At 47.0% G+C, this 10,704-nt stretch overlaps 1 protein-coding gene across 5 annotated transcripts in view; it reads right to left on the bottom strand.

The window, feature by feature from the left end:
• The window catches only part of mast1a (microtubule associated serine/threonine kinase 1a), a 60,685-nt gene that overhangs the window by 5,359 nt on the left and 44,622 nt on the right, over window positions 1-10,704 (bottom strand). For all 5 annotated transcript variants that reach the window (XM_027013729.3, XM_027013728.3, XM_027013731.3 and 2 more), the window contains 8 exons: window positions 10,549-10,697; window positions 10,068-10,324; window positions 4,470-4,730; window positions 3,992-4,221; window positions 3,579-3,701; window positions 2,753-2,886; window positions 937-1,124; window positions 1-678 (listed from right to left, as the gene is read on the bottom strand). The exon at window positions 1-678 is cut by the window's left edge and continues 5,359 nt beyond it. In XM_027013729.3, the coding sequence (XP_026869530.2) occupies window positions 1-678; window positions 937-1,124; window positions 2,753-2,886; window positions 3,579-3,701; window positions 3,992-4,221; window positions 4,470-4,730; window positions 10,068-10,324; window positions 10,549-10,697 (2,020 nt within the window). The remainder of the gene's footprint in view (window positions 679-936; window positions 1,125-2,752; window positions 2,887-3,578; window positions 3,702-3,991; window positions 4,222-4,469; window positions 4,731-10,067; window positions 10,325-10,548; window positions 10,698-10,704) is intronic.

The raw sequence follows: 10,704 nt of genomic DNA, 5'->3' as shown, positions 1-10,704 counted from the left end.
TTGATGTCTTAATGGCAGGAGGTGACTTTTCTAGGACTGTTGCGAGTTTATTGTCACTTCCTCTCTCCATTTCCCGCTCTCTTCCCGCCAACAGGGCGTCTCTGCTTGGCGGTGATTCCTGCCTGCCCAGTTTTCTCGCCGGTTTCAAAACGCCAGTCTCCAGGGGCGATGGGACCGAGGGCAGATTCTCTCCTTCCGTCTCCAACAAGCTCTGAAGGCCCAGTTCGCAGTGGAAGCCCTCCTTGCGGTAATCGGAATGGCTGACTTCAAGGCTGTGTTTTCTCATCACCCCAATCCCTCCTTTCTTGTCCCCGGGAGAAGACCCGAGCTTCTCTGCAGACTGGACCCGCTTGAGGAGCGGTGAGCGGGGAGGCTCGGCGCTCTTGGGCCTGGGCCTTATGATGGGAGGGGAGGAGTGCAGTTTAGCGGGGAAGATCTGGGTCATGTTGGAACTCCCAACCGTGTGCCCCGGCAAGGGTGGTGGCGAAGCCTGAGTCGGGGATGGAGTGTGGGCCAGAGGAGACAGAGGGATGTTCCCAGCGGATTTGCACCGGGCTGAGCGGTACTGGCGATGCAGTTTCGGGGACAGGCCGTGGAGAGAGCTGGGCCGCATGTGCTGGGACGCGGCGGGAGAGTTGGGGGTGCTGGAGGCAGGAGAACTGCTCTGGGATGAGGTACCTGAAATGAGCAAGCCAACACGGTAAGAGGTGTGGCATTAATCTTATCACTAAAGTCATAGAGAAGTCAACAACAGGCTTATTAAAAGTCCTAATGGGTTACATTTCAGTGGAAAAAAAAAAAAAGATGTTATTTTAGGTTACGCCAAACAATTTGGAGTAAAAGCGTTTTTTCCCCCAGATACACGACTGAAACAGCATGCAAACAGCCGTTTGGTTGTGAATACAAATCTCCTGAGTGCAGGTGTGGCCTGCTCACCGAGGTAAGAGGCGTCAGGGGGGGACCGGTAATTCTGGGTCGGAGAGCGAGCAGACAGGCCGTGCGTGGGGGACCCTGGCAGGCTCTCGCTGGACGACAGCGAGCGGTTCAGAGATGAAAGGCTACGGCTAGTGTGCAGCAGGTTCGACTGCTTGGTTATCTTGCGGAACAGCGAGCTGCGCTTCTTGCTGTGAAGGAAGAAGAAGAGGGAAGAGTCTGGGACAACAAGACCAACACTCGTGTGAGCGACGGAAGACGAACGCACTACAGACTGTGGCATTATGCTCACTGGCACTAGTAGCCTCAGTTTTCAGGAAAAACATAAATGAAAAACATGTTTTGCAAAACCAGAGTTAGTTATGAAGAAGTAGACATACAATACTGAGTACAATCTATGCACAGAAATACACATAGATCATCATACACCTAATTTAATAATACCCCAATGACAACGAACCAAGGCCCAGTGTCCAGTCTGCAACATGTTTACACTCCAGCAGCAAAATCGTAGCAGTGGAGTATTCAGACAGGAAGAGTCAGACAGATAGCAGGAGGAGCAGGCAGACAGCAGGAGAAGTCAGACAGATGGCAGGAGAAGTCAGACATCAGGAGTCAGACAGACGGCAGGAGTAAGACAGACAGCAGGAGGAGTCAGACAGATAGCAGGAGGAGCAGGCAGACAGCAGGAGAAGTCAGACAGATGGCAGGAGAAGTCAGACATCAGGAGTCAGACAGACGGCAGGAGTCAGACAGACGGCAGGAGTCAGACAGACGGCAGGAGTCAGACAGACGGCAGGAGGAGTCAGACAGATGGCAGGAGGAGTCAGACAGATGGCAAGAGGAGTCAGACAGCAGGAATCAAGCAGACGGCAGGAGGAGTCAGACAGCAGGAGTCAGACAGACGGCAGGAGGAATCAGACAGCAGGAGTCAGACAGCAGGAATCAGACAGACAGCAGGAGGAATCAGACAGCAGGAGTCAGACAGCAGGAGTCAGACAGACGGCAGGAGGACTCAGACAGCAGGAGTCAGACAGTAGGAGGAGTCAGACAGCAGGAGTCAGACAGCAGGAGGAATCAGACAGCAGGAGTCAGACAGACGGAAGGAGGAGTCAGACAGCAGGAGTAAGACAGACGACAGCAGGAGTCAGACAGACAGGTGGAGTCAGACTGACAGGAGGAGTCACACAGGAGGAGTCAGACAGCAGGAGTCAGATAGACGGAAGGAGGAGTCAGACAGCAGGAGTAAGACAGACGACAGCAGGAGTCAGACAGACAGGTGGAGTCAGACTGACAGGAGGAGTCAGACAGCAGGAGTCAGACAGCAGGAGTCAGATAGACGGCAGGAGGAGTCAGACAGGAGGAGTCAGACAGCAGGAGTAAGACAGACGACAGCAGGAGTCAGACAGACGGCAGGAGGAGTCAGACAGCAGGAGTAAGACAGACGACAGCAGGAGTCAGACAGACAGGTGGAGTCAGACTGACAGGAGGAGTCACACAGGAGGAGTCAGACAGCAGGAGTCAGATAGACGGCAGGAGGAGTCAGACAGCAGGAGTCAGATAGACGGCAGGAGGAGTCAGACAGCAGGAGTCAGACAGACGGCAGGAGGAGTCAGACAGCAGGAGTCAGACAGACGGCAGGAGGAGTCAGACAGACAGGTGGAGTCAGACTGACAGGAGGAGTCACACAGGAGGAGTCAGACAGCAGGAGTCAGATAGACGGCAGGAGGAGTCAGACAGCAGGAGTCAGACAGACGGCAGGAGGAGTCAGACAGCAGGAGTCAGACAGACGGCAGGAGGAGTCAGACAGACAGCTCACCTTTCCTGTCCCTCCTTCCCAGTTCTTTTGCTGCGCCGTGCCATCTTGGACTTGTAGCTGGATTTGCGAGCTGGACCTACTTTGATAGACGTGTTCTCAAAGGGAGTGGTCGTCACGGTGACCTTATTACCACTCTGAGAACACGGACAGACCAACGCAGATCAGTCTTCATAACGGTGATAGGTCATAGATCATTTTCAGTAGCACAAGTTGAGCTAAACTGCCAGGCTAAGTACACGCTTACTTTTTCTTTATCTTTACTATTTTCCACACTGCAGAATAAAAGTGAAGACTATGCTATGCTATGGGTAAACTAAATTGCGCAGTGGCCTCATGAGGTCAACAGCTTTACCAGCAGTCGGAAGAACTTCAAATGCTGATCTCTCAACAGCAACAAGAATAAAGCACTGTGGGTAGGCTATTTGTAAAGTAGACGCATATCAAAAAATATATTTTTACATTTAATTTTTGCTTAACCCATTTTCACTATTGATAGCCTTGGAAACAAATTTAAATACTTAGAATGAAAAGGTCTAACATTCTGAAAAATATACATTTAATCTGGTGTGCCCGAACTTTTGACTGGTACAACACATTCAGTAGTTCAAGAATCAATTTTTAAGAAGTACCACTCAACCAGCAGAAAGAGTTTTAACTTTAAGATGTTTAGTTTTGTTTTTTCAGTAGCTAGAAGTTTTGGACAAAAGGGTAAGACAGATTACTGAATAGAAATGCCTTAAATGGTCAAATGGTCAAACAGAGCAGTGAACTGATCTCCCGCATGTGCAACAGAGCAGGATCAACTGGGGTCAGTGGTATTTCTGACCTTGAGAATGAGCTCCACCACTTCTGTGTGGACCAATCCGTGCACAGACTCTCCGTTGACGTGAGTGATGAGGTCTCCCGCACAAAGCCCTGCTTCCTGGGCCGGACCTCCTTCTTCCACATGCTGCGGTTGCACAAAGAGAGAGTTCATAACTGCTGTTCAATACCTCTCTGGTGCCATTAGCTGAGAAAGACGGCATAATACGTGTAAATATTAAAACACACTCGCAACTGTCAGATGAACACAACTGACTCCTGCAGCTGAATCTGAATCAGTTTCACTCTGTTAAGACCAGTTCATTTTTTTCTGCATTCTTCTTCATTAAAAGTAAAGCAAATTTTACAGGTTGCTCTGTGCATTTCTTATACATCTCTCTCTCTCTCTTTTTAACTCTCTGTCTCTGGGGCTCTCACCCAGATGATGTGGTGGACGCTGTAGACGTCGCTGTCGCCCATGTAGACGCGGATGGCGCGCAGCGTGAAGCCGTACTTCTTGCCCGAGCGGTGGATGGTGATGGGTGAGCGGAGCATGCTGACCGCCGGCCCGTAGTCACGGCTTGGGGACGAGTCCCGCGACGACGGGTTGGACGACACAGAGAGAGGAGACATGGGGCTGGCCAATGGGGAGCCAGCAAACTGCTCAACTAGAGAGAGAGAGAGAGAGAGAGAGAGAGAGAGAGAGAGATGAGAGTCCAAACAGAACTATCAGACAAGCTATTAAGTCAGGGTCTGATAACGTTGTTGATCTTAGTCTCTTAATAAGCTTTCCCCAACAAGTAAGTAAACTATTACTGGCTTACAAACCATTAAATAAGTCCATTCCATTGTAGCACTTCTTTAGCATCACACTCACACCCCCAGAGCCCCCCTGTGGCGGGCGGTGGAAGCACACCTGCTGGGATAATGACGGACAGCGCAGTGGCCGAGGCCGATTTGTGGACCTTGTTGCCTGGCCGCGCGGCACGCTGCTCTCCATCTCCGGAGAGCTGCTGGTGTCGCGCCCGTCGCAAGACCAGGTCGTTGGTGGCCCGCTGGCTGTGGGAGTCACCCACAGTGACTGTATCCCGGGAGACGGCAGGATAGGATTGCTGTGCCATGGTTGCTGATGGTATGGCTTGTGGTGCTGACACCTCACTCGTTCTGGGCGGCTTATCTGCAGGATGCCAGGTACAGACTCAGATACAGTCCCCTCCCCTTATGCAAGTTCAGTAATAACCCCTCCCCTTATACAAGTTCAGTAATAACCCCTCCCCTTATACACGTTCAGTAATAACCCCTCCCCTTATACGCGTTCAGTAATAACCCCTCCCCTTATACACGTTCAGTAATAACCCCTCCCCTTATACGCGTTCAGTAATAACCCCTCCCCTTATACACGTTCAGTAATAACCCCTCCCCTTATACACGTTCAGTAATAACCCCTCCCCTTATACACGTTCAGTAATAACCCCTCCCCTTATACACGTTCAGTAATAACCCCTCCCCTTATACACTATTAGCATTAACCCCTCCCCTTATACATGTTCAGTGATAACCCCTCCCCTTATACACGTTCAGTGATAACCCCTCCCCTTATACACGTTCAGTGATAACCCCTCCCCTTATACACGTTCAGCAATAACCCCTCCCCTTATACATGTTCAGTAATAACCCCTCCCCTTCTACACGTTCAGTAATAACCCCTCCCCTTATACACGTTCAGTAATAACCCCTCCCCTTATACACTATTAGTATTAACCCCTCCCCTTATACACGTTTAGTATTAACCCCTCCCCTTATACACGGTCAGTAATAAACCCTCCCCTTATACGCGTTCAGTAATAACCCCTCCCCTTATACATGTTCAGTAATAACCCATCCCGTTATACACCTTCAGTAATAACCCCTTCCCTTATACACCTTCAGTAATAACCCCTCCCCTTATACATGTTCAGTAATAACCCCTCCCCTTATACACGTTCAGTAATAACCTCTCCACTTATACACGTTCAGTAATAACCCCTCCACTTATACATGTTCAGTAATAACCCCTTCCCTTATACACCTTCAGTAATAACCCCTCCCCTTATACATGTTCAGTAATAACCCCTCCCCTTATACACGTTCAGTAATAACCTCTCCACTTATACACGTTCAGTAATAACCCCTCCACTTATACATGTTCAGTAATAACCCCTTCCCTTATACACCTTCAGTAATAACCCCTCCCCTTATACATGTTCAGTAATAACCCCTCCCCTTATACACGTTCAGTAATAACCTCTCCCCTTATACACGTTCAGTAATAACCTCTCCCCTTATACACGTTCAGTAATAACCCCTCCACTTATACATGTTCAGTAATAACCCCTCCCCTTATACACGTTCAGTAATAACCCCTTCCCTTATACACCTTCAGTAATAACCCCTCCCCTTATACATGTTCAGTAATAACCCCTCCCTTTATACACATTCAGTAATAACCCCTCCACTTATACATGTTCAGTATTAACCCCTCCCCTTATACACGCTCAGTAATAACCCCTTCCCTTATACACCTTCAGTAATAACCCCTCCCCTTATACATGTTCAGTAATAACCCCTCCCTTTATACATGTTCAGTAATAACCCCTCCCCTTATACATGTTCAGTAATAACCTCTCCCCTTATACACGTTCAGTAATAACCCCTCCACTTATTCATGTTCAGTAATAACCCCTCCCCTTATACACGTTCAGTAATAACCCATCCAATTATACACGTTCAGTAATAACCCCTCCCCTTATACATGTTTAGTATTAACCCCTCCCCTTATACATGTTCAGTAATAACCCCTCCCCTTATACGCGTTCAGTAATAACCCCTCCCCTTATACATGTTCAGTAATAACCCATCCCGTTATACACCTTCAGTAATAACCCCTTCCCTTATACACCTTCAGTAATAACCCCTCCCCTTATACACGTTCAGTAATAACCCCTCCCCTTATACACATTCAGTAATAACCCCTCCCCTTATACACGTTCAGTAATAACCCTTCCCCTTATACACGTTTAGTATTAACCCCTCCCCTTATACACGTTCAGTAATAACCCCTCCCCTTATACATGTTCAGTAATAACCCCTCCCCTTATACACGTTCAGTAATAACCCCTCCCCTTATACACTATTAGCATTAACCCCTCCCCTTATACATGTTCAGTGATAACCCCTCCCCTTATACACGTTCAGTAATAACCCCTCCCCTTATACACATTCAGTAATAACCCCTCCCCTTATACACGTTCAGTAATAACCCCTCCCCTTATACACGGTCAGTAATAACCCCTTCCCTTATACACATTCAGTAATAACCCCTCCCCTTATACACGTTCAGTAATAACCCCTCCCCTTATACACGTTCAGTAATAACCCCTCCCCTTATACATGTTCAGTAATAACCCATCCCGTTATACACCTTCAGTAATAACCCCTCCCCTTATACATGTTCAGTAATAACCCCTCCCCTTATACACGTTCAGTAATAACCCCTCCCCTTATACACGTTCAGTAATAACCTCTCCCCTTATACACGTTCAGTAATAACCCCTCCACTTATACACATTCAGTAATAACCTCTCCCCTTATACATGTTTAGTATTAACCCCTCCCCTTATACACGTTCAGTAATAACCCCTCCCCTTATACACGTTCAGTAATAACCCATCCCGTTATACACCTTCAGTATTAACCCCTCCCCTTATACACGTTCAGTAATAACCCCTCCCCTTATACACTATTAGTATTAACCCCTCCCCTTATACACGGTCAGTAATAACCCCTCCCCTTATACATGTTCAGTAATAACCCCTCCCCTTATACATGTTCAGTAATAACCCCTCCCCTTATACACGGTCAGTAATAACCCCTTCCCTTATACATGTTCAGTAATAACCCCTCCCCTTATACACTATTAGTATTAACCCCTCCCCTTATACACGTTTAGTATTAACCCCTCCCCTTATACACGGTCAGTAATAACCCCTTCCCTTATACACGTTCAGTAATAACCCCTCCCCTTATACGCATTCAGTAATAACCCATCCCGTTATACACCTTCAGTAATAACCTCTCCCCTTATACACGTTCAGTAATAACCCCTCCCCTTATACATGTTCAGTAATAACCCCTCCCCTTATACACTATTAGTATTATCCCCTCCCCTTATACACGTTCAGTAATAACCCCTCCCCTTATACATGTTCAGTAATAACCCCTTCCCTTATACACGTTCAGTAATAACCCCTCCCCTTATACACGTTCAGTAATAACCCCTCCCCTTATACATGTTCAGTAATAACCCCTTCCCTTATACACATTCAGTAATAACCCCTCCCCTTATACACTATTAGTATTAACCCCTCCCCTTATACACGTTTAGTATTAACCCCTCCCCTTATACACATTTAGTATTAACCCCTTCCCTTATACACGGTCAGTAATAACCCCTCCCCTTATACACGTTCAGTAATAACCCCTCCCCTTATACGCGTTCAGTAATAACCCCTCCCCTTATACATGTTCAGTAATAACCCATCCCGTTATACACCTTCAGTAATAACCCCTTCCCTTATACACCTTCAGTAATAACCCCTCCCCTTATACACGTTCAGTAATAACCCCTCCCCTTATACACGTTCAGTAATAACCCCTCCCCTTATACACGTTCAGTAATAACCCTTCCCCTTATACATGTTTAGTATTAACCCCTCCCCTTATACACGTTCAGTAATAACCCCTCCCCTTATACATGTTCAGTAATAACCCCTCCCCTTATACACGTTCAGTAATAACCCCTCCCCTTATACACTATTAGCATTAACCCCTCCCCTTATACATGTTCAGTGATAACCCCTCCCCTTATACACGTTCAGTAATAACCCCTCCCCTTATACACATTCAGTAATAACCCCTCCCCTTATACACGTTCAGTAATAACCCCTCCCCTTATACACGGTCAGTAATAACCCCTTCCCTTATACACATTCAGTAATAACCCCTCCCCTTATACACGTTCAGTAATAACCCCTCCCCTTATACACGTTCAGTAATAACCCCTCCCCTTATACATGTTCAGTAATAACCCATCCCGTTATACACCTTCAGTAATAACCCCTCCCCTTATACATGTTCAGTAATAACCCCTCCCCTTATACACGTTCAGTAATAACCCCTCCCCTTATACACGTTCAGTAATAACCTCTCCCCTTATACACGTTCAGTAATAACCCCTCCACTTATACACATTCAGTAATAACCTCTCCCCTTATACATGTTTAGTATTAACCCCTCCCCTTATACACGTTCAGTAATAACCCCTCCCCTTATACACGTTCAGTAATAACCCATCCCGTTATACACCTTCAGTATTAACCCCTCCCCTTATACACGTTCAGTAATAACCCCTCCCCTTATACACTATTAGTATTAACCCCTCCCCTTATACACGGTCAGTAATAACCCCTCCCCTTATACATGTTCAGTAATAACCCCTCCCCTTATACATGTTCAGTAATAACCCCTCCCCTTATACACGGTCAGTAATAACCCCTCCCCTTATACACGTTCAGTAATAACCCCTTCCCTTATACATGTTCAGTAATAACCCCTCCCCTTATACACTATTAGTATTAACCCCTCCCCTTATACACGTTTAGTATTAACCCCTCCCCTTATACACGGTCAGTAATAACCCCTTCCCTTATACACGTTCAGTAATAACCCCTCCCCTTATACGCATTCAGTAATAACCCCTCCCCTTATACATGTTCAGTAATAACCTCTCCCCTTATACACGTTCAGTAATAACCCCTCCCCTTATACACGTTCAGTAATAACCCCTCCCCTTATACACGTTCAGTAATAACCCCTCCACTTATTCATGTTCAGTAATAACCCATCCCCTTATACACCTTCAGTAATAACCCCTTCCCTTATACACCTTCAGTAATAACCCCTTCCCTTATACACCTTCAGTAATAACCCCTCCCCTTATACACGTTCAGTAATAACCCCTCCCCTTATACACGTTTAGTATTAACCCCTCCCCTTATACACGTTCAGTAATAACCCCTCCCCTTATACATGTTCAGTAATAATCCATCCCGTTATACACCTTCAGTAATAACCCCTCCCCTTATACACGTTTAGTATTAACCCCTCCCCTTATACACGTTCAGTAATAACCCCTCCCCTTATACACATTCAGTAATAACCCCTCCCCTTATACACGTTTAGTATTAACCCCTCCCCTTATACACATTCAGTAATAACCCCTCCCCTTATACACGTTTATTTTTAACCCCTCCCATTATACATGTTCAGTTATTCATTTTCTACAGTAATATTATGTTACTATGACCATTATGAGTCAGTGTTGTTAATAATGATTAATTATTACCTATTAACCATTAATAATTAATAACCAGTAATGATCCCTCCTCCCTCTTCTTGCCCTGCCCCCTTTGGTCACCTCCTGTGGTCACTCCTGCTCCGTCCTTTATGGATCTGCTGTGTTCCGTGGCACTGGGTGATGCAGGGGCAGTGGAGCCCTCTACTGACGACCCTCTGCCTTTACCACCGCCCTGGTGAGCCTGCGCCTCCCCGTCACCCTCCAGAGGCGAGGCGAAGCGGTGCGTGTCCATCAATGCCGAGAAACGCCGCCTGGCACCCAGAGGAGGACTAGAGTCTCCCTCCATATACAGAGACTCGGAGCACGACAGACGCTTCCTACCAAAAGAGAGAGGAGAGCGAGAGAGAAAGAGGAGAAGATTAGATGCTGGATTATATGTTGGAGAAGACAGTGGTGGAACCTGGTCATTCCTTACTATGAGGTACATTGGAAGTTCAGACATTGTAAATACTTTTGATTAAACACATACACCCCCAGAGCCACTCTCTGTTACACACACACACACACACACACACACACACACACACACACACACTCTCACATCTCAGGTGAGCCGGTTCTCCAGCTCTTGCCGAAGCTACCGAGACTCTCTCTCTTGGCCATCTTGTCCTCGCGACGTTCCTTATGCTCGCGGCGTGTCACCACGGGCGTCTTCTGCTCCAGGGACAGGTGCTCCATGCTGCTATACACCTGTGGA

Source organism: Electrophorus electricus, chromosome 18 (assembly GCF_041902795.1).
Source record: "Electrophorus electricus isolate QZ-2024a chromosome 18, ASM4190279v1, whole genome shotgun sequence".
NCBI classification, from domain to species: Eukaryota; Metazoa; Chordata; class Actinopteri; order Gymnotiformes; family Gymnotidae; genus Electrophorus; species Electrophorus electricus.
The sequence above is the reverse complement of the archived record's forward strand: the minus strand, read 5'-3'. Positions and strand labels throughout refer to the sequence as shown.